Genomic DNA, 24089 nt, shown 5'->3' with positions numbered 1-24089 from the left:
GTGCTCGTATGGAGCATATTAAAAGAAATTAATTTGGTTTCTATATAGATTTTTAAAAATAGGTTTTTGGGGTTTTTTTTAATGATACAGGATTTGAAGTTATTGGTTACTTTATAACTGATGCTCCAGAGTCTTTTTCCAAAATAGCTTTTTACAGCAAAGCTGCCAGTATTCATTACTTTTTGCATTTACTCAGGAAAGGTATCAGTTTGACATTAATGAGGATAATTGAGGATAATGAGCATAATGAGGATAATGAGGAAAAGTCTTTTCCTCTTTCTACTGGGAGCTGGAATTGCCCTCTTCTCACAAGGAAAGAATAAGCAGGCAGTGGGGGGCGGGGGGTGGTGTGTTAAACAAACTACCTTGGGTTGTGCTTGGCGAGTGAACTCCTTGCAAAAGCTGCTGGCTTCTGGCACTATCTTTTTCAAAATAATATCAAGTACAAATTTGTTGAGCATTTTGTCATTGTTTTTTTATTTCAGTACAGTGCATCAATAGGGTTTTTTATATCCTTAATTCTTCAAACTGAGGATGTGGAGTTTTGTTTTCCCAGAGAAATGTGGATTAGGAAAGATGAGAGAAGGTATTTAAGTTTCTTTTTCTGTTTGCTGGTTAATAAAGGCATGCCTGTGATCACTTTGACCTTGTTACTTGATGCGTTTTTTTGTGTGTGGTGTATATGGATCTGTTAATATATTAAAAGGAAACAAAGCCTCATCATAGATTATATGCTTGCAGTGACAAGTGTTAGAATTAAGTTGTCTGTGCAGCCCATATATCAGTGTGTTTGTATTCCTTTGATGCTATACCCTTGTCTTAGTTGTAGTTGTTTAGGTACTGCTTCTTAAAGCTTTAGATTTAGGATTTAGTTTGTGCTTTTCTTTCTCTTCACATAATTAGTGTACCATAAAAATGAAGTCTTTATTCAGAGTAAGTTCACTCTCATCATTGCTGTGGAAATGTGTGCTTCCTTAACTTGTAGAACAGTGTATGTGGAAATCTGGAATAAACACTAGCAAATATAATTCTCTTTCCTTCCCTTTCTACTCTTCTAGTCCCCAGGCCTGTCTGGTGTATCTTCCCCCTGCTGCCTTTGCCTCCCTTATGCTTTTTAATTTAACATCACTTAGCCAAGCATTGATATAACTTTATTGCCTTTGTTAGCTCATGCTTAACATAGGATTCAGAGCATCGGTGCATTTCCAGCCTGGTGTGCAGCCTTCAGTTTGATAGCCCAGGAAGGAAAAAATGGATTTCTCTGTTAGTAGTAAATGTTCTGTTCTCTGCCCTGCTTCCCTCACCCCATGAGCTGAGCAGGGCATACTTTCCATACTAAGCAGAAAGGGCATGGGGGAAAAAGTTTGTGTGCAAGTATACCTGCAGACTTACCTGTCATTTAAGAAGCTGACCATCGTTCTGTGGCTTTCGAACTGCAGTCCGTCGGCTGGGAGAGGGAATGGAGAGAAACCAAACTGCCCCTAGGAAGCTTAAATTTGCTCAGTAGGAATCTGCATCCCCTCTTGGAAAGTTCCTCTTATCTAAAAAAAAAAAAGGAAAAAGGAAAAAACGTCTGCTAATGGCAAATGGATACTTTATTTCTGGATCCTTAGTGGTACAGTTTGGGTAAACGCTTGCAGCCAGGCTGGGAATCCAGCAGCAAGCCATAGGATGAGATGGTGTCAACATTTTCAGCTTTTACACTGTCAGAGAAAGTTGTAACTGCTTGCGTTTGTAGAGAAGAAATTGATGACGTGAATCATTGGAATTGATGCCAGATAGCTAGACATCTGAGCTGCCTTCCTTCCAGTTGTCCTTCTGACGCCAGGAGTTAGAACTGAGGGAATAAGGAAAGATGTGTGGTGCTTTCACGAGTTAAGGCCTCTCGGCTATTACATGAACGCACAGGACTGTCTAAAAGCATGATAACCATGACTGGTATGGTGATGAGCCTGAGTTTTTAGGTCCCCTTGAAAGCCAGGGAATACTACTAGCTCAGACTTAGTGGTGGCTTGGTTTACATTTTCATAAGGGCAGGTGGATCAGCAGAATCAACAGAACAAGCCAAAGTTAGCTATTCTGTCCTTGTTCTCCGTATTCAAAAGGAAGTTGTCATCTTTACTCCTGTTGCAGTAATAATTTTAAATAAAAAATAAGGATCAGATATTGCTCTTTAAAATTAGTAGTATAAGCTTGTTTTTGCAATTTAATCATGCTGGAATAGAATTGCTTCTGTGTTTGCATTGTTTCTGAAGGTATGACTTAAAATGCTGTAGAAGCCTAACATTGAGTTATAGGAAGTAAAGAAACAAATTTAAGGGTTTTTTTATGCTTATGTGGTTACTCTTCTGAGGGAATACAAAATTTGTAAACGAGTGAAACTTGGCAGATATATATGCTCAGTTATTATAGTTCAGTGTTTTGAAGGAAACTGAGATGTCAGGATACGTACCTCTATTACTTGACAACACAGTGCTAGTACTTTGCTGGTGCTGTGCAAAGTATTTTGACAGTAGGGTCATGTTAAGTCTTCACAGTAGGTCTGCTGGGAAAGAAGACAGTAGGTAACAGTGCTTGGAGTGGTATCTTTTCTCTGAGAAGTTTGCAACTTGATTACAGAAATGTTTTCCAGCAGAAATTCATATATTAAGTCTAACTTGCTTTATTATATATGCAGCTTTAAATTGAATTGAAAATTACCATTGGGAATTTAACTTATAGCCCTGAACCTTTATATTCCTGCCATTATCCTATTTCCATATGTGGTGGATTGTGTTCTAGATTATGGACAGATGAAAGAGACTGATCCTTTATATTCTTTTAAGCTGATCTTGCTTGAGAACGGCTTTCTGACAGTGAAGCAAAGTATGTTAAATATATTAGCAGTTTGGAAGTATGCTATGAAAGAAATTTGATTTCTTTTTAAGTGAAGGTTTCTGTGAAATTCAAAATGTGTTTTTTAATTAAAATGGTTTATTTGAAGAGGTTTTCTATTCTGGCAGTTGTTCTAGAAAAGAAATTACGTAAACTACATTTTTAATGGTCTGACACTTTAATGGTCAGGATTTCCTGATGGCATGCCATAATCAAGAATGACTGGGCAGGACTTGAGACAATTGAGTTCAAACTGATTTCCTCTTCCCCCTCCAATTCTTGTGTTTTATCACATTGTTTTCCAATGTGCATGGTGTGGTATTTTGGCATCTTGTGCTATCAAAATTATTTTTTAATTTCTTCTTTTTTTTCCCCTCTGATAATAATCTACCTGCCTGGTCTACCATAGAAGGCTCTGTAAAGTGATTCACATAGTGAGTTGTACTTCTTGCATATGCTTTTAGCAATTTCAGCTAGTATTTCCCATCTATGTCCTAGCTGTTATGTTGTTAAGGATTTTTTTAAAAATTTAAATATGTAAAATTGGTCTTACATATATTTTAGTGATTTTTTTAAATATAATTTTAAATTTCTTGTTTGCAAAGGTAGTTGCTTGCACCATAGATGGGACGTTCTGCCCCACCATCCCATACTAAGTTAGAATTACATAGCATGAGAGATCAGGTGAGCTTTAGCAAATATCTTTGCTACTGTAGCTTGTAGCGGCCTTTGCTGCTCTTGAGTGCAACATCCTCAGTGGACAGAGTGAGCCCAGCAACGACTAATAGTCTGTTTCTGACGGGCTGCCCTGGATGTCCTGACACTGCCCTGAATGTCAGATCTGACCTCTTTTTCAACCATTATATTTCTTAATAAAAGTATTTGTGTTTTCTACCTTCCATAGATATAAAATACCCACCCATCTGATTTACGTAATTGTACGTGATGCACATGGCTGTTGTTCATTCTGTTTAGTCACAGTTCTATAGAGAAGCAGGTTCTCTATATACGGTATGAGGATAACATGTTACTCTGCTAACAATTTTTAAGGATTGCTGTGATTTTTTTTTTTACCTGAAAGAAAGCTTTGCTCAGGGATAAGCACTTAAACTGGTATTTTGCAATTCATTAGTGGTGCTCCTTTCCATAGATGAGAGAGGTTTAGAAAGGTGGTTTTGCTGGGTTGCTGCTTCTTACCTATGTATAAATGTAAGAGGAATGACTAACATAGTCCTTATTTAAGAAGTGGCAAAGCCAGTAGGATTTACTGGGGGGAATTCGTAGCCCAGTTTCTCTCTTCTCATGTATCTGAGTTTAGGCAAAAAAAACCCTTTTAAAAATAACTTTTCTGATTTTATTTCTGTTACCTATTTTATCTTTATGTCTGTTCTAGAGTTTCAGGGAAGAAATAATATCCCTATTTTATTTTGAGGCTTTTCAAAATAAAGTAGGGAAGAGACTGCAAAATATGAAGTCCCATACAGGGACTGGAATATTTGCTGGTTAGAATTTTGTCAGTCATTAAAGCAGCTAGGCAAGAAGAACTTCTTGTTCTCTTCACAGTACTTCCTCAGAGAGTGACTGAATATTAGTACGAAAAAGGGGGGAAGGTGCTATGTGGCCGAGAATATAGCAAAAAGTCTCCAGCAGATTTTGGTGATGGGGAGTTTAGAAGGGGGAGAGAGACCTTGCAAGGACTTGTCTGTGTTTGACTCGTAGGGGACTGACTTCATACATCTCAGACTGTGTTCATAGGTGTGGAAAAGATGGAGGAGAAAGTTTCTTCTAAACTTAAGTTGATGTTTTTGTTTTTAAATAACAAAAAACATACTTTTAAGTTCGAAGCAATATTACAGAAACATATTTCTCTTTTGCTTTCTCCCTTGCAGGAGACTGGTTAGATTTCTGGAAAGCACTATGCCAAATGAAAACCTAAAAATTACAGTTTATGAATGAAATTGTCAGAGGTATTAACAGCAGTGGAGAAAAAGACTACTGAATCTTTGGAAGGACCAAACTATCTAGTTACAAGGTAGAACTTCAAATTTGAGGATAATCAGTAGCAGCAAGACTGTATCTGCTAAGGGCCTAGGTACCTAGAAAACTAGGTATTGCCAGATTAAGATTTTATGCCTTAGAATTTCCCATGTGTCTCTGTGTTGACCTGAAGTAATGTTTCTGTTACTGTTTACTAGCAGAGGAGTCTGCGTTTTGGGAAAAACTAAGATTAAATTTCTTGCCTGTGTTTTCAGAGGCTTTGAAAGCAGAAAACAAGCTTCGTGTGAGTACCTGTAATTGGACAAATTGGCAGCTGCTCTTCTAGTTGAGTCAACTTTGCATAAAGAAAGAATGTTCACATTTGTTGGGGGTAGAAAAATGATTTGTATGATAAAGCTTCAGAATATTTCTGTAAGGTTTTTGTTCTGTGTTTTTTTGAGTCCAAATGAAAGCTCATAGTACCAGTTCCCACAATACACTCAAAAAATTTTCCTTTCCTTTCCATATTCCCTCCCAGGGCATCCTTCACATCTTAGCCATATGCTTAATTAGCTACTTGTTGAAATAAACTTACCTTCTGTTTATTGATGCAACGTGCGTTTATGTTTCTTTGGTCCAGAGCTTGGCTAAAATGTAATATAAACATATCTGAAGCTCCTTACGTAAATTGTGAGTAGCGAAGTGTTTTGACTGCGGAAGTAAAATCTAAGTTCCGATTTAGACGTGGAGGGGAAGTTATCAATACACGGATAACTTCCTCTCACTGAAAGGTTTGACTTGGCTTTACAAACATGACACTGAACCATACTGCTGAACTAAGCCAGTTCTAAGCCCGTTTCTACTTCACAGGTGGGTAATCCATTCATCTTATTAACATGTGATGTTTCATAAATGCATGACCGAAGTATCAGCTACTACTGCTGGTTATTTAATTCTTTTCATCAAATTCACATAAAATCAGTGAAAGAGAGAGAGAGGTGAATAAGAATTTGCAATCCGGGCTCTTAGTCCATGTGGCTTGTTAATGAGAGAATGGTTTTTCTTTGCCTGTTCATGTAGTGTAATTAGACACGTGGAGCCATGATCTTTGGTCAACGTTTTCCAAAGATAATTCCCTGTATACTGCCAATGCAGAGAAAAATAGAGAGAATGCCATACATTATGTCACTGGGTGAATTAGTCACGTAGTCTGTATTGAAAAGAATAGGATGTTTGTTCATCAGGAACTATGTATCCAGACTCAGATATGAGAAATATGGGAGAAAGAGCAGATTTCTTTTTTCTTGGTGATGTATATTCTAATGTATTTGGACTGATTTCAGTTACCACTGTGTTTATATTTGTGGTGTTACCAATCAGTAGGTGTATGTTATGTAAAGCGAAGGAATATCTAGGTAACACAATCTATGAAAATTTGTGTGGTCATTGGCCCTTAATAGATACATAATTTCACTGACAACAACTGTGGATTTTATTAACATTATTTAGGTTATCTTGTAAAGTGATATGATGATGGTGTTGGGAGGCTGCTATGCCTCTCCCTTACTTTCAGGTTTTCATACCAGTATCAAGACTTAATATTTTTATTAGGTACTTTTTTTTAAACGCATCATAAGAATGCCTCAAAAAATGGCATCTAGCAGAAATTTATTATCTTAGTCCATCTAAACACATTATTGAGAATAATATACATAACTGAAAAAAATGGAATATCATTTATATATAACTGGAAGTAGTTAAAATAAGTATATTTTACAAGTTTGCGATTTCTTCTCTTTTGTTGTAATCTATGAGCACAATTTAAAATGAGTAACATTTTGCTGGTAAATGAGTGTTAATGAAATGAATGGAAAAATCTGGATAAATGCAGTATAATGAAGAAGTATCCACCATCTCTGCAAAGACTGCTGACTCCAGCACTTGTGTGATGCTGGCGAACCAGGGAGCCAGCCAGAGCTGTGTGCGCAGCGGTGCTGGCTGTGCATGAGATCAGCTGGAATTCAGTACAGCTAGAGCTAGTAAGGCAGTAGTAAATCCAACTTACGGACAGATTTCATGCACTGTCACTAGCGGTATGTAGTCTGGACAAAACTCAGTGAAGTAGACCTGGCCGATCTACCGTGCCATCACATGATTAAGCAGCCCAGGTAAACGGTCTGGATGCTGCATCCTCCCGTCGCTACTCTGAAAGCAAGTCCAACAGATTTGAGTGAAGAATGGCTCTTTCTTTGTATTTGCCTATAGACCAGAGGCTAAGATTTGGAATGTGCATCTGTTATTAGAGCAGTGTATGTTGAACTTTGTTGTCTTCAGGAAGATGTTCACCATTTCTCTCATTCAAATCATGAGGTTTTTTTCACTGATATGAGTAAGGAGACTTCAGAAACAATAGAAACCTGATAGTCTACAGGAATTGTAGAATTGTGAAATAGTGATAAGGTTATCAAAGAAGTTGTCTCCTCTAGAAAACAGACTGCTAGTCTGGGGCACAGGAAAGCTAGGTTTAACTTTCTGGCTAATATTTTCAATCTTTGGGAATTTTTCATGTTGTCAGTTGGACATGCAAAACCGTATTCTGCAACAAGTATCACAGGAAGCTTGAAGTACCTGTGATATTACGTGCACTGCAAAAATAATAGTAAAAAACTTAATCATTAAATGGAAGCCGTGTAAAATGATTTACTACCTTAGCAATGAACTTAAAAATAGCAACCAACAACATGATCTGCTTGATGAAAACTATGGAGGCCCTCTCAAAAGTGTGTTTATAGTTGCATACCTTATTCAAAATACATAAAATAATTCTAGATGTATTCTCAGGTATCTCGAAAGAGGGGAGATACGTGATGGAAGTTTTGCTTCAGTCCAACCATTCCAACTTCCCGAGAAACAGCAGTTACTGAAAGCGAATTTCAGTTAAAGAAAAAGACATTAAGAGCTTAGAAAGTACTATTTAAAGTGCATATGAAGTGTCAACACTTGTCTAAGTGTAAAGTAGTACCAAAAAAAGTGTATGAAAGCTAAAAATCGTGATTTTGTATTAGCCATGAAGTAAAACGCACTCATAGACTTTCACAGGCTGGGGTGCATTTATTACCTTTTGGTACCTGCTTTGTATTTTTGAATCCTGAGTAATCTCCTTGGAAAATAGGACGCTACTTAGATCCTCAAATACTCAGTGAGTTTGGGCTATACAGAGAGAAGCAGGATGATAAAAATAGCATTCTTTAATATCAACTTGGGTATTAAGTAACCTTTCCCAGTTCTGGACACTTGTGTTTAACATGAAACAACTTTGTTTCTAATTTAGCATGCATCAGGGTGTGTTGCCTTTTGACCTAGGAGTGTGTCGTCTGTTTAATTATCCTCTGTATTGTTTTACTTTTCCTTGAAACTATCCAAACAATTCGGTGTGGCCCTAGCAACCAAACAATACTGTTTAACAGAGATTTCCTACGGCATTCGCTCCCAGATTTCCCACGTAGCACTAGCTCGCATCAGAGCAAACAAACAGGATATTGTTTCAAGTGAATAACATTCAGTGTTTTCAAGCAATTTATGAAAGTAGTTTTTTGGTTTTGAACTGTTGCGAGTGGCATGATTTTTTGGTTCCAGATTTCATCTCAAGTTCTGTAGAATGGTCCATGTTTTGAAGCTTCAAAACAATGTTTGAAACTTAAATTTTCACTGGCAGCTAAGAGCAGAGAATGGCTTATGCTTCAATGGCAAAGAATTGCAGAAAGAAATTATTTAATCCTGCCTGGTAATGAGATTTTTTTTTTTCCCCACTAAAAATGCTATTTAAAATCCACATAGACCCTTCTTACAATGTTATCAATTGCAAGTTCACGAGTAAATGAATCCCACTGAACATAATTATGACAGATAATAATGTTGTTTGACCTAGTTAAGAAACCTGATAATAGATTTTGACTTTTCTTTAAGGAACGACTATATATCTTCTCATTAAACACAGTCAAGCTCCCTCCCCTTTTTCCCTCCTATGTGGTTTTGTTCTGTGTGTGTAACTAACTTACTGGTTTTACATAGCAGATAAAACCATGAACATTGTCCTATACAAGGCAAGAGTCATTAATGCGAACCATTAATGCTGTCATGAATTAGAGTCCTCAGCATGTTCGTAGATGAAAGTAAATCCTAGTCATTTTTTCTGCCTTTTGAATACGCTGGCATTTCAGCAAAACTAAGATATTTGTAATCTTCTCATGACAGCATTTATAACTGCTTCAGTTTGACGTTTTTCTCCTGGTTCTTTGGGGAGGTTTTTTAGCAGCTGAAGAGTTTGTGCATGTGAACACAGATTAGTAACATGCACGACGGTAGGGTAGCCTTAACTCTGCTGTGCTGCTGGAAGAGTAAAAAGGCAAGTGCTGTCCCTGCATTGACTCTCCTCTTCGTGCTGGCGCAAGCTATGTGCGGTCATGTGGTGAGCGAATTGGACAACTGATTGTGTCAAAATTAACCTGGGGAAAAAAATTAATATGTATGCTGCTTTTCCAGTTCAGTTCACACAGCCACACACTTGTGTTTGCTTGTACAGGAGGAGCATGGTACAGGGAGGAGGTAGCTGGCTGGGAGGGACTGCATCCTTTGACAACATACTGCAGCTTATCCCATCTGAAGGGGGCCGAGTGAAACTGTAGCCACGGAGTGGGGTCCATGGCATTGCAGGCTGATGTAAGGCCGTCCTGGTACCACCTTCCCCTGGCTTCATGGTTGTGCTTTCTGCCTTGCACTGAACTTTCTGCGACACTTCTGGGAGCTGGTCTGGTTGTAGTCCAGTTGCTTCTCTTTTTTTCTTGCCAGGGTTAGGTTTTTGTCCAGTTTACCCATTTTGAGTTGATTTCCTATGTTGTCGCAGGAGCCTGGGGGAAGGATTTGCCTGCAGTATGCCTGGGTTTAGTTCAGTGTAAATAGCCTTGGGGTTTCATCCTTAGTGAAAGAAGCTGTATTGTAGCTTTGAAAGTTAACATACTAAGAGGGTCTCTTACTGAGGATTAGTTTACTAATGCAAAGTAAAGACAGTACTTCGAAGATGATCAGCTCTCAATGTTTTCCCAATTCTTAAATGACAGGGGCTTTCTAAGGCGATCTTTCGAAAACTGGAGATAGAAATGTATTGTGTAAACGCATTATTAAGACTTTTCTACATAAAGCAAATCTAGATGTATTTCTGGGTTAAGGAGCACGTTAGTCCTTCTCAGTTTCCCTATAGAGGGACAAGAGCTGGTTGAGTACCAGGATCAGGAGCGTGGACTGGACCAGAGCTGTGGTATGTTCTCTTAAGTCGCCAGTCCTGACGCGGGGATTGTGGCACACTCCAGTAGGTAAGTCTAGAAGGAGCCAAAGCAGCTGCTTTGCTAAATTTTTTCTGACCAGGCACAGCTAATGATGTTCAAAAGGAGATTTAAACTTCTCATTTCTTTCCAGTCTGTTAGCTTCAATATGTGATTTAAAATAATAGAGTCCAATTTGTCTGTTGAGTAGAACAAAGCTTTAGCTTTCTGTGAAACTCTCATATTTAGGATAGAAGCAACTGTTTACTTAGAAATGTGTGGTATCTGTTAGGAGTCCTTAGGCACTTGATTTTTTATTTTGTTCATCTGCAGACGGATATGAAGGGAGAGTTGTTCAAAGTCTGTGTGTTGCAGCATTTTTCTGTTTCGTCAGTCTCATACCTGGTGTTTCTGTTTGTTACCTACTGTGGCTAGGAAGGATATATTTCTTCTTTTCACCTCTTCTCTCCTCACACCTCTGTGCTTTTGTTCTTGACAGGTAACGCATCTCGTGCGTTTCCTGGGTTGCCTTTGGAAGCATCGGGGCTGAAGAGTAGCAAGAGCATGGATGCTGGAGAGTGTAGACATTGTAAAGAAATGAAATATTTTATAAAGCGCCTGACACATTTATGCCTCTGTACTGAGGGACAAGCCAATCACCAGATATGGGATAAGAAAGAATTTTTCTTTCAAGTCAGATATTTCAGGTTGTTGCCTTTCTTTGCAGCGTGCACTTTGGTCTGTTTCCTAACACCTTTGTGTACTTTCATCTGGTGAACTTCCACCATAGGGATCTAGAACATGACGGCGTCTTTGATCTCGCATTGCCTGTGCTGTGTGGCACACGCTCTTCTGTGTCTTAGGACCTCTGTTACTGAGATCAAAGTGCTAGATCAAAGTGTTAGAGGATGTTCAGAAATGTTTTATGGCATGCAGTGTGCATGCCTGTCATTCTGGCGTTGCCCCGGTTGCTGGGAACTCGGCTCTGTGACCTTGGCAAGTCCTTCCAGCCTCAAAGACAGCATACTGCAATTTATGTACAGGAAAAAATAAGCATTACTCCAACTAAACAGCAAGTTTCTACAAAAAATACTTGGGGGGGGAAAAACCACAGATCATAGGTAGTACTCCCGATCTTATGCAAGGTAAACTTCCTTTTGGATTAGAGGCTAAGGTAGTTGTGACTGTTCTGTTTTCACTCACGCTGAATTGTTACTCACTTCAGTAACGCGTTTGATAAATGAATACTTTCTATGGAAGTTGAGGAAGTCCGAGTTATGTAAAATGTAACTTTCTGAAGTGATAGAAGAGATTATGAATGGCTAAGACTCAAACTTGGAAAGACGCAAAGTGAAGTGACCAAAGGTTTGGTCTCCATGGCAATCGGTATTTTCATGAATAAGTTGAACACTGAAAAAATGTTCGAGTAAAAATTGTGGATAATATTTAGTTCATGGGAGCATTGCACAAGTTGAAAACACAAAACTTTTGAAAGTTCATCAGAATTGGTCAAGTGAATCTCCTCGCACTTTAACTACAAAAAGCCTTAAAGAAGCTTACCTGAACAAGTCGTGATGTGTAATGCAATAAAATAGACTGAGACTAGGCTCCTTACACAACTATCTTGGGAAAATAAAATCTTAATATCAACAGGTAAGAATTCTTAATATCAGTTCCTAATATCAATACAAAAATAATGTCTGCAATCATGGGATATGCTAGAGAAATATCAGACCTTTCTGGGTAGATCTGTGGCATCATTAGAAATGTCAACAGTTATTTTGATTTATAGTGTACAAGACAAGAATTGTAATTATTTACTGTAATTGTTATGTGTGTTAAACTCATGTACAAGTGAGTTCCAATACCTGATTTTTGGTACTGCAGTTCACATTGGGTGGCAGCTGTGATAAAGAAGAAATGTTTTTGAGTGCTTAGGGAGAAAAATAAAATTAGAGGTGGATAAATGTATGTAAACTTAGTATATGACAATTTCAGTATGAGAGTGAAAGCGCTAATCCTTAGAGAGGAAGACTAATATATCCAGTGTTATTTATATTGATCAATTAATTAATATTTCTGATAAGGAACAAGTCTTTCAGACTTGTGACTAGAAAGTGGACAAAAATAGTTAGCATGACATGTCTAGAAAGAGTTTGCGTTCTTGTTCGGAAAATCAGCTTACTGACAGAAAGTGTCAAGGAGGGCCAGGGAAATATTTCCTTTGAAGATATTTGGACACCAAGTAGAAACTTGAACTTCATGGGCTGTTTATAAAAATTGGATCAAGCAGATGCCTCTCACAATATAGGGAGATAACACTTTAAATTGAACCTTTTGATTTTTAGTCATACTTGTACTGAAGATACCAGATATTAAAAGCTCTAAACTTTATCATGATCATCACAGAGTTGTGTTCAGAATGGGGCTGTTCACACAGCATAAGACAGTTTTGTGTTTTATCAATAACAAAAATGAGTTACATTGTAAACTCTTACACAACTTATCTTTAGGGTAGAATTTCCCACCCAATTTAAAAAAAAAAAAATCTTGTTGGATGTTATAGGTAGTTATTTCCGTCTTCTGGATTACAGAATTTACTGTGTGAATACATCTGTGTGGTGGACAGGAAAGTAAAGTGACAGGCACAGTGTTTAGCAGCTCTGCTTTATCGCTCTTTATTTTTCTTTTTTTTCTATAGCCTCCACGCCACCCAGCAGAGTAAATAAACGCAGAGTTTCTCCAATTGTTGTTTCCACCTGGGAAAAGAGAGGCAGCATCATGTCTAACATTACTATTGATCCAGATGTCAAACCTGGCGAGTATGTCATCAAAAGCCTCTTTGCTGAATTTGCTGTTCAAGCTGAAAAGAAAATCGAAGTTGTAATGGCTGAACCTTTGGTGAGTCCTTTTTTTTTTTCATAGTATCCCTTTAAATGGTCCTGCTCTTTTTCTAAAATAAGCTGATTTGTCATATGTATGGTTACTGAAAAAAACATCCCCAGATATGGTTGACTTTTCAAAGGGATTACTTCGAGAATAAATAGTCTTCTGCAAACAGGGTTGCTACCTGGATTAGGTTTTATTGACTTCCTTTAAAACTGTTATGTAGTGGTTACTGGGAACAAGACCTCTTAGTATTCGTAAGTTCTATAAAGTTACCAAAGGGAATAGTGACAACAAAAAATGTTCCTTCATTAACATTGCAAAGTGTTTTCTGTTGATGTTTCTTTGAAATAATACTTTGACGATTATACTTTCAAGAAAAGATGCATTTGATTTGTTTTCCCAAGTAATGACACTAACACCTGGAAGAATATAGTAGCCAGTATATATTGCAGATTAGGCAAAATGCAAAATTCTGTTGGTGATCCAGACCGCATGATCTTGAAATAAATGTTGTTTGTTTGTTTGTTTGAACTTGGAAATATCACTCAATTGTGATTGATTTTGTTTGTTTGTTTGTTTGTTTGAGCTGTGAGTTAGTATTAGTATCCCTTTAAGGTGTGGGGTTTGGTGTTTTTTACACAGATAATTTACCACCCTGATGTTCAATGGGAAATGCAAATGCCCCCTCCAGTCTCAACATATGACCTCTAAAGGTCATACCCAGTGCATTGCAACTGTGATCAGATCAGAACTTTCTCTAAAATAATATTATTTTTACAAGTATAATGTAATAAAGCAGTAATGTCTTCCATGTGGTAGTGCAGCTTCTGATGTTCTTGATTTTGCTCCGTTCCTCAACGTTCTTGTCCCTGTGCTTTTCTTCCTTCTTTAATTCCCATAATAAATTTGTTTTGAAGATAAGTTGGTCATGCAATTTTTCTCACTCTTTTTCATTCAAGGATGCATATAGCCTTTTGGGGGAAGAAAGCCCTCACGGCCACCTAAGATTTAATTTTAGTGGTGAAGATTCATGAAGTTCTTACTGTATAGCTTAAAAAAAGAAAAAAAACCCCATTATTTTACAAAATCTGAAGTTTACTGGATATAATTGCAATTTTAAAAATTTTAAAATATTAATAACCCAATAACTTTGTGTTGTGGCAGATAATCATGACTCTGCTATGCGGAAGGCATGATGTCAAGATTATGCTATATTATGGGCATGCTATCAAGTAAACGGTTGTTCTAGGCATCCCATTTCCTCAAAATAGCTTTAAATAGCTATAAAAATAAGTTTATCTGTCCCATACTGCCCTACCTTGTTTCCTACATACCTCTGAAATTTGATAAGAAACGGGACAGATGCACACCTTTGCTACAATTTGCTGCAATCATGTAGTCATCCTGTGCATGGAAGATGTGTCACAGATGCTCATGTAAGAGCAATACATGACTATGTAGAATGAACTTTACAGTAAGCCGTGTTTGACATGTTGAATTGAGCATACGGTGGCAGTCTTAATTCAGATGTTTCTCTTCCTTGTAAACATCGGACTTTAGCAGTTTCTAAAAGAATTTGTTTGTTCATTCATTTGTTGGTCACCCCTCTGAGGAAGTAGGCCTGGTCTTGGGGTTGGAAGGGGCACGTGCTCAAATGCTTGTGTCGCCTTTTCTCCTTGTGTCAATACCCGCTGCCACCCACCGCGTGCCAGGTCCCCTCACTATCTCTTCCTCTTGCTGCTGTCCTCTCCCTAATTTTTACCTACTTGTTTTTGCACAAGGGGTGCTTCTTCCTGCTCATTTCTTCTAATCATCTGAAAGTAGAGTATAATGTACAAGACAGGCTTCCTGATTTCAGAATTGACAGAAATCCTTCCATTATGGCTACAGCCCTGTAGGATGTTTTCCATTGTTGTTCAGCCAGGAATAATTCCTGCAACATACATTTAATTTTTATTTCTATATAGATGCAATTATTTTGTTTGAATGCAATTTAAAGTTTTATTAGTTCCTTACATATACGCAGGGGGCTGTAATCTCTGCATTACCATCTCTTGGACAAAATAGAACAAGGACATAAAATAGATTTGGCATGCAATGAATTTGAGTTGAAATCTTAAAATTAAGTTCTTTTAGTTACAGGCAAAAGATAAAATAATTTGCAGTGATAACTAGAAAGTCAATTAAATTGAAAGGCCTCTGTTTGCAGCTGCTGCTCGCAGAAGTGTTCTTTATTGCTGTGAGTGACCCCGTTACAGAAAAAGGCACATGTGAGGACTTGGACCCCAGTTTTGAAACTTTGGGAAAAACGTTATAAGCAGCAGTCCAAAAGAACACAAAAAGGGGGCTAAACATGTTCTGTGGATGGGTCATCTTCAGCTAAAACCAGCAGATCAAAGGCTGAGGAAAAGGAAACATCTCTTTATGCACACCTACTTAGGTATACATTGTGCGTGCGGGTGTGCATGCGTGTGTGCGCGCGTGTGTACCAGGTAAGCCTACAACTTAAACATAACTTATCTGTTTCCTTATAGACATCCAAAAGAGTTAGGTGTTCAGGAGAGTTTGATAAGAAAGCACAGAAACGTTTGTAGGAAAAGGGGTACACAAATGGTGAAGGGTACATGGTTAAGAAGCGAGAGGAGAGCTGTGGGGCTGGTGATGCTGTGGGTGGAAAAGCACGTAGCTCCACTCAGGGTGGTCGGGGTCCCTACTGCTGCGAATGCTGCTCCCTCAGCCCCTTTTCCATTCGTCTGCTGAACATACGGGGAGGGCAGCGCTTGGCCAGAATGACAAAGACTGCCTGTGATTCAGATATGCTGAAGAGGGCTTTTCCCGTAAACATAGCTAGTTTGGAGTTAAATCTAACCGAAATACTGGTAGCAAGGTAAATATAATAGCCCCGCAGTTCACTTGTGCTGCAAAGCTTGTCCCTAGACCAGATTAAATAAACGCACCTACAACAGTCCCAGGCTGCGTCTCCCTGCCACGCTGCTAACTGTTAAACATACGTTTTAAAATCTGTTAATCATACAGAATTGAAACATCTTACCAGGTTAAAAATTAGAAAATTCACGAAACTAACGAAATAATGCGCTTTTCAAAGAAGAGTGATTCCCAGCACTTTTGTCTGGTGAGGTTCTGTGGTGATTGCATGAAGTCTGCGTTAGTCAGGATCTTTTACTAATAAGATTCTGAAATTGTTTTGTGTGTATACAGTATGCTTTGGGGTAAAACACGAAATGATAAATATTAGTGGAGTAGTCATTTGTGAAAGTCTTTTTAACAGTTCTGTGTGGGTTCATTTACTAAGTTGAATTCCTTTAAACAAAATATTTTGATGCAGTGAGATGTAAATTTGCACATATAGCCAACGTTCCTTATTTTATACTGATGGGAAGGAAGGAATATATAGAAATCAGCAATGTAAAAGAGGTGCTAGAAACTGTGGAAAAGTGAAACGACCTGAGCCTGTGTAATACAGAGAGGTGGAAGGGAGTCCTTAGGTGTCTGAATGAAAGGAAGTACTAAAGTGGTTTTATTTTTGTATGTAGTATTTGATATAAATACTGACTGTTCAGTTCTAGTGTATGACATTTAAAAAGAAAGACAAAAGTCTGAAGGGGCACAGGAACGGTACTGAAATTGGAGAAAAGGCTTTACAGGAAGAGAGGAAAGCCCTTTATCATTTTAGTGTGATTTGATTTTGTGGGATGACTTGGCTACAAATAATAAAGTTTATGTGGAGAATATATAGTGTTACATAAATCTTTAATGTGTTAGATGAAGCTAGGCTGTTGGATGAAGCTGTTGGAGAGAATTTGGAGCCAGACCAATTAAAGTTAGGAGCTAGACACTTTTTAAAACTTGAAGATGAACGTGTCAGTAGGGGAGCAAAAATGAATTTAAAAAAAAAAAAAAAAAAGTAACTTTAGATCAAGACAGCATCTGGGGGTGAGGGGATGGGACCGTTTTGGCCAGATGTATGAGTTTCATCTAAGAGCAACTGACTTGTAATTTTAGAAAGTACCTAAATGGTTTCTCTGGCTGTGAAGTTACTTAGGATACTCAGTGAGTAACAAAGTAGTTTCCTTTTACTGATTTAATTAAGAGTTCTCTGCTTGCAAAATTTTAATACTGCAGAGTTTCCAAAGTTACGGAAAGAGCTTATCAGCAAATGCTTAAAATAAATGTTTCAAGTAGTGAGCATAACCATGGGAAGGAAGATCATCCTTTTAGTGAGTAAATTAAATTAAAACAAACCCCCCCCCCCCCCCAATGAATTCCTCTAAGTCATTTGTGGTATTATATAGGTTTAGAAGAAATAGGGCTCAAACAGAATTTATTGTAGCTTAAAGTACTCTTCCTCAGCTGAGCAAGGATGACCGTGAGGCATGATACCAGCCTTCCCCAAATGTGAAACGAAGTATACCAGTGAAAAAGATTAGCCATAAATTCAGTTACTTTGTATTTTGTCAGGCTGCATGTAAATATAGATGGTTAGAATTTAAGCAGAGACAGTTTAACATGGTACCACCAAGTTACCAAGCTGGTAAGTAGGTAAGCTGCTGACTTACTGAACGTAGTTCAGTCTCATGTCTAAGTCAGAACCAGCAAGAGTATTTTGCTGGTGTTGGCAACAGGCTTATTTTATCCCATCATGGAGAAACTAAACATTGTTCAGACTAGTACTGTATGCTTTTGCAAGTCTTGCCTAGGTGCTTTCAAAAGCTTGTCGAAAATAGGTAAAATTTAGCACACTGAATTTCTTCAGCGCAGTGTTTCTCACATGCTGGTCTGACGCCGGGGCAAGGACGCAGGCGCTGCCCAGCACTTGGGCTAAGGGAGGCAAGACAGCATCACTTGCCTGGTTGCTTACTGGCAGCTTGGAGGGCAGAAACAAGTACGCCAGTTTTGCTGTGTTCACCTGAGCCGCCCTGCTGAGGTGTGCTGGCCACCTGAGGACGGTGTGGTGAATACTGGAGGGACGGTGTGGTGAATACTGGAGAGGGGCCAACGGGTGGTACCTTTTTCCACGGGCGCAGTTGTTTGCACAGCACACGCAGGTCTGTCTACATCCTGATCTCTGCTGCCTGCCATATGTTGACATTTCTGCTTTACACAATGGATGCAAACTGCTCTTTGGTTAATTAAATAGTGGTGTTGTTTTTTTTTTTCGTTTCACTTGTAAAAGATAAATGTAGACCTATTTCCATCTCTCTCTGAACTTCAGGAAGCCAGAAAAATAAATCTTAAATTATTAATTCGGTGAAAGTTTCCAGACCTTTACTTTATGCTGTTGGATAGATTTTTTGTAAGTCATGTGAGATGACTGGGGCCATGACAAAGCAGAGTTAGAAAAAGACATTGAAAGAAAATAAATTTTAAAACCATACAAATAATTCAAAGGCCTTGATAAACCTGTGACTGGGTTAAAGAGTATTATTTGGTCATGTCACATTTATGTGGTCGGTGTTACATTAACTACGGTGATATTTACCTTTTAGCAGTTAAGATTTTTTAATGCTGAGGAAAAAGAGAGGATTATGAACTTGCAAGGTGTTCATTCTTTCTGATACTATGAAATCTGAAAAGTTATATCAACATTTGATGTACAGAACTGTCTCAATTAGTATAGAATGGGGGGGAAGCTAAACTTTCAGAACTATCTTAAAAATAGTTCACTATCTATTGACATGGATTTCAACTTCTTGGTCTAAAGACTGAAAGATTATTTGAGTGTTCTTTGATTTGTTATCATTCGATTCTTTAGCTATTTCTGGTTTTAGACATATGCAATGGGTATAACAAACACAGTGCTTGTTCACCTGTGTAATAGTTTTGTAGTAGCGTGGTGGAAACATGGCATGTCAGGGCATTGTATCATAAGGAGACATAAAGAACCTGACTTTTTACCATCTTCTTACAGGAAAGTCACTTCTCCGAATTCTCAGGAAATGTTTTTCTAGTTATTTTCCTTCAGCTTATTCAGCAATATACAATGTTTATATAGGGTGGAACATTTCTCATGTTTCTGCTTTATAGATAAGATTACAATTATTTGTGCAGTTTATCTAAAAGCATAGTACAGATAACATGAATTCATTTACAGTAGATATTTCCTTATAAAAAAAGGGGAGGGAGGAATTCTAGTTGAAAGGGAATTCTTATTTGCAAGTGCTCTGTGGAGCTTTTAGTATCTGCTGCAAAATGTCAGTTCTCATCACAGTATTTTGAACAGACTTAACATGTAAAACTACATGAATTTCTAAGATTCAAGAGAGTGTTTATTTGCCAGTATCTGAAACCTTTCCCCCCTTGCTTTTGAATACACAGTGAAAGAACATTGGCTAATACATCAGTTGATGAACAAATAGAGCTATTTCAGAATATTAAATGCATTTTCCTGAAACCACCTTATTTTTTAAAATATTTTTTATTTAGGCATACTGGAAATGTACATAAATGACAGTGTTTTCTTAGACAGTTAGGTGGGTTTCTTTGGATTATAGAAAGTGAAAATGGTTTGACATGTGAATTGCTACCTGTATTATTTCAAGTTATACTCAGAGTAGGCAAATGTTTTTTGTCTGGGCAATGTTGAATTCAAGTTTTCAGAGGCTGTAATAGTTGCCAGAGATTGTGTCCTTTTGAACACTAGATACAGCTGCACTCATAGCAGAAAATGCCAGAAATTGTCTCGTATTTTCAAGATTACGATTAGGACAAGCAAAAATAAGCTGCCAGTTTGAACTTTGGACATGGTACATGCAATCCCAGTTTGTATCTGTTTAACATACAGCCTGTCTGTTGCAGCCTTGCAAGTGTTAAATGCCAAGCAATACTGACTTTTTAAATTCTTGTCAACAGCCTGACAGCATGGGTGTTGTCTCTTACTAAACTACTGAGCAGTTATTTGGTGTTAACTTGAGGCACAACCTGTTGAGAGCAGTACTGGCTATCAGTACCGGGACACCTCCTTTTACACCCCGGACCAGGCAAATCAACAGCTCTTCTACCTTAGGACTTGACTTAATTTGCTCCATAAAAGGTCTTTGTTTCCTTACTGCAATCTAATGTGAGCTGTTAACTCCATACCTTGAGTACTTTTTCTACTTTCCTCGTCAAAATTAAGTGAAAAGTAGTTTAAAATTTCTTTAAATAGCAAGAAATGCTCATCACATCTTTATATATCATAGTGCTTTGTAGTATGCCCTTAAAGCTGTTACTGTGGCACTTGGCTTACAGTAAATCATTGACCCTCAGAGCCAGTATGTGGGACTTAGTCTTTTTTTTTTTTTTTTTTTTTTTCCCCCCCCTTTTTTCCTTCCCCTTTTCTTCTGCTGCTTTCCAGGATACCCTAGCAAGAGACTATAGAAGTTGTATTTCTTGTAACTGTGTGATTTGGTACTCTCAACAGTGACTAGTAAGACTTACTATTGCATTACTATTACAGTTCATAGAATCATAAAATCATTTAGGTTGGAAAAGACCTTTAAGATCATTGAGTCCAACTGTAGGCCTAACACTGCCAAGTCCACCACTAAACCATGTCCCGAAGTGCCACGAGTGTTTTGTTTTCTTAGTGCTTTAATTCTCACTAAATTATTTTGTCAGGAATATGATTTGATTTTGCTTTAACAGAGAAGTGTGTCATATAGTAGTGGTAGCAATGAAATACTGTAATAATTAAATTCTAGTAATATTACATGTTTTCTGTACCTTACAAAGTTATTTCAAATGTAAAGTTATTATTGACATACTCCTTTTCCTGGACTAGGTTTTCTAGCTATTTTTTCATTGCAGTTCAGGGAAAGCACAGACTGGAAATGCATTGAACAATTGTGTCTACCTTTGTGAGGCATTTTAAAATTCATTCGTGTAGCCTACAATAAGTGCCTTATACGAACGTGAATATGTTTGTTAATTCACATGGGAATGATTTTCCTTTTAAGTTACACTTGGCACCCACCACCAGCTATCTCTGTTGAGCACACTGCTGTAGGCCCTGCTGTTAGGGAGAGGTGTTTGGCATTTTCTGTTTGTCAGTCTTTAACATTATTACTATTAAGCTACCAAATTAATTTTAGATCTGTATTCTTCACATCTTCAGAAATGGTTCTAGCTGAAAAATAATGCAAATATTGACATTAAAAGTTCTCTCTTTGTTCTGTAATATAACTGAGAAAGAAGGAATCTATCTTTGGTAACAGTTGATTGCATTGTGAAATTCATGTTTCTTTTTTTTTTTTTTTTTTTCTTCTTCTTCAGGAAAAGCTCTTGTCCAGATCTCTTCAGAGAGGTGAAGATCTTCAGTTTGATCAGGTAGGAGACACATAATTGAAGGCAGTTTTTATTGGGTTAAGGTTGCCCCTGTTTTTGCAGAGTAGTCGTTCCACTGTTGTAATGACCTGGAACATCCATCTCTGAATCAATGTCAGAAGATACAGGCCTTGAATGTTAGCTAGACTTTATTTTCCATTGTAGCTTATGATAGTAAGAAACTACTAGAATGGATTAATTATTTGAAGGTGGCAGTGAAAGCTGTTGTAGGAACTGATGCTGAAATATGGTAGGGGACAAAAAGACTTAATTTATTTCTGTTCCTGTTAACAGGCTTTGTGTAACCTCAGCCTATGTCACTTACTGTTTCAGTGTTTGGGGTTCTACTTTTATAAGCAAACAGTGTTAATTTCAGTAACATGGCTTTTACTGAGGGCTTTTTGATTCTATGGCAGAAGGCATAAGGTAGATTCAAAATGTTACTTTGCCCTTTGCTGTGTGTATAGTCGCACTGTGAAGCTATTGTTTTTCACTTGCTGGAAGTGAACTGTACCTGGAATAACTCTCTGCTCAGTTTATTCATGTTTATTGCCTGTATTTCTAATTCTTTCATAGTATACGCATGTTTTTGTCCCGTAACTATTTCCTTGCAATGGAGAGGCAGCATTCAGGTGAAGCCCCATTAATTGCCTGTTCCTGTTCTTACCTGTTACTGAATAGCATCTCACTGTATCAAGTTTAGTGTTCCGTCCATATCTTCTGTAACTCGATTTTTGTTTCATGCTTTCCATTGCTCCTCAGATATAGGCGTTAGACATTGCAGTGAAATCTGTGAACGTGTCCCTACTTTCCAATTAATAGCCATCCGTGCACCTCTTTTCCCTCCTCCCAAAAGAGAAACAAATAATAGCATGTAATATTTGATGTATAGGTTTCTTTTGAAAGAAAACCAAAAACAAAACCACCACCAAAAACCTCACATAGCCTTTTAATGTTTTCTAATCTAACCTGCTCTAAGACCATTATCTCCTAAATGAAAGTTTACTCATAAGCAAGGAAAATGGGTGAGCGGGGATAAGATAGGGCATAAATTCTTCAGTAGCTATAGTATTTTGTTTTAAAGCTGACCAGAAGCTAAATAAAATACATGATAGGGATGATCTAAGGAAATCTGTAAATCAGTAGTATTACTACTTTTTCTACTAACTCTGCCCCCAACCCCTACATTTTTCCTCAGTTAAGGGTGTTTTTTATAAATCACTAGTAGTCGTGTATTAAACTCCATATAGGTTGTAAAAATATGCTGAGTGAAGACAAGTAAAAAAAAATAAAGCATATAACTTTGAGATCTTGTAATATAGAAATAAACTAATTTTCCTGAAAATGTACTTTAAAAATAATTCATTTTGATTATATGTATATATATGTATGTGTGTTTATGTATGTGTGTGAATTCTTATTTTGTTCTTTTGTTATTTGTAATCTACTTCAGGTTCATCGAGATCTGAATTTTAATGGTACTGAAAAACTACTTTAGAGAGTCAGAGCAGAATGGCTCCCTTGTGGTGACAGGAATTGTGAATTTTGATAGGAAATTTTGAACATTGTTTGGCAAAAGGAATTAAGATTGTTTCTCTCTGTTCATTGCTGGGTGTAGGAAACCCATCTCAAGATCAATTCTCCAGCAGTGCAGAAGACTGCAGAGTAAGAAGAGACTGGCAAGTATGGGAGGGAGGAGGATGCAGAGTGCACGGCCACAGCATCCAGTGACACAGCAGAGGAGCTAGAGCTGTTGCTGGGCCAACCTTGTTCACCCAAAGATCTTTATGGAGTTAGGAATTAGAGTCTAAAAAGTGGCTTTAGCTGTACTGGTATGGTGTCTGAGCTAGTTAAGTGTTGTACTTTGTGAATAAAGAGAGCATGACTGAAACATGAGAGGGACTCTGGGAGAAGAAGGTATGTAGTTAACACATTCTCTCAGCTCAGTAAGTGATGAGAAGAGGGATGAAGGAGGAAGGCATGTAGTGTTGCCTGTCCCTATCATGAAAAAGTAAAATAGCTGTTTAATGGGTTTATAAGTTGTTTCTGTTGGAAGGATAACCAGACCAAGAGGGCTGCTACTAGATCCGAGTGTGCAAAATCAATAGTTTCTAATTTGCAAATAGTACAATTCTTTTATTTGTCATTGAGGTTTTAACTGGAACAAAAATGTAAATTTAGCTAAAAGAGATGAAACTTTGGGAAATGAGAAGGAAATTTTTATGCTGATACACTTCTAGACTGTTAAAAATTTTAGCATTTTAGTACCAGTGCTTTCCCTTTATCATTCCCAGCGCATCAAGAAGCTACCGGAGAGGAATTTTTTTATAGAGCATATATTGCATTTCTTAAAATATTTTTGCTTGTACAGCTTGAAACTGAAATAGCTTGTATTTTTCTTCTTTTGTTTGTTGTAGGAATCATACTTGGCAATTTCCTACTCTTGTCCTAAGACACCAAAACTTTACGATCATGCAGAAGCATATCTTGGCCATCTCAGTGACTTTGCTGAAAGCAGATGTGTCTCTCAGGTTCAGGCTTGTTTGTGATTAGGCACAACTTGAGCAGTGTTATCAGGATTTTGGCCATAGCGGGAATCTGAGCTCTAGCATCTTACTATAATTTGCATCTCTCTTTCCTTACCTCTCAATGTGCCGTTGGGTACGTTAAGTGCAGCAATTAGCAGTGTGTTACGGCCTTTAAGACTGA

The 24089-nt window shown here is 37.7% G+C and overlaps 1 protein-coding gene across 12 annotated transcripts in view; it reads left to right on the top strand.

Moving 5' to 3' along the window:
* FRYL (FRY like transcription coactivator) overlaps nt 1-24089 on the top strand; it is a 182921-nt gene that overhangs the window by 64818 nt on the left and 94014 nt on the right. For all 12 annotated transcript variants that reach the window (XR_015699536.1, XR_015699535.1, XM_087735820.1 and 9 more), the window contains 2 exons: nt 12871-13070; nt 21330-21383. Coding sequence is in view for 10 of the 12 variants with exons in the window: in XM_087735813.1 (XP_087591939.1) it covers nt 12871-13070; nt 21330-21383 (254 nt within the window). In the remaining 2 variants the exon portion in view is untranslated. The remainder of the gene's footprint in view (nt 1-12870; nt 13071-21329; nt 21384-24089) is intronic.

The sequence above is a fragment of the Nipponia nippon genome, unplaced genomic scaffold (assembly GCF_047370975.1).
Source record: "Nipponia nippon isolate SJK-2023a ecotype South Korea unplaced genomic scaffold, ASM4737097v1 scaffold_6, whole genome shotgun sequence".
Taxonomy (NCBI): Eukaryota; Metazoa; Chordata; class Aves; order Pelecaniformes; family Threskiornithidae; genus Nipponia; species Nipponia nippon.
This window is presented reverse-complemented; position numbering and strand designations above follow the sequence as displayed.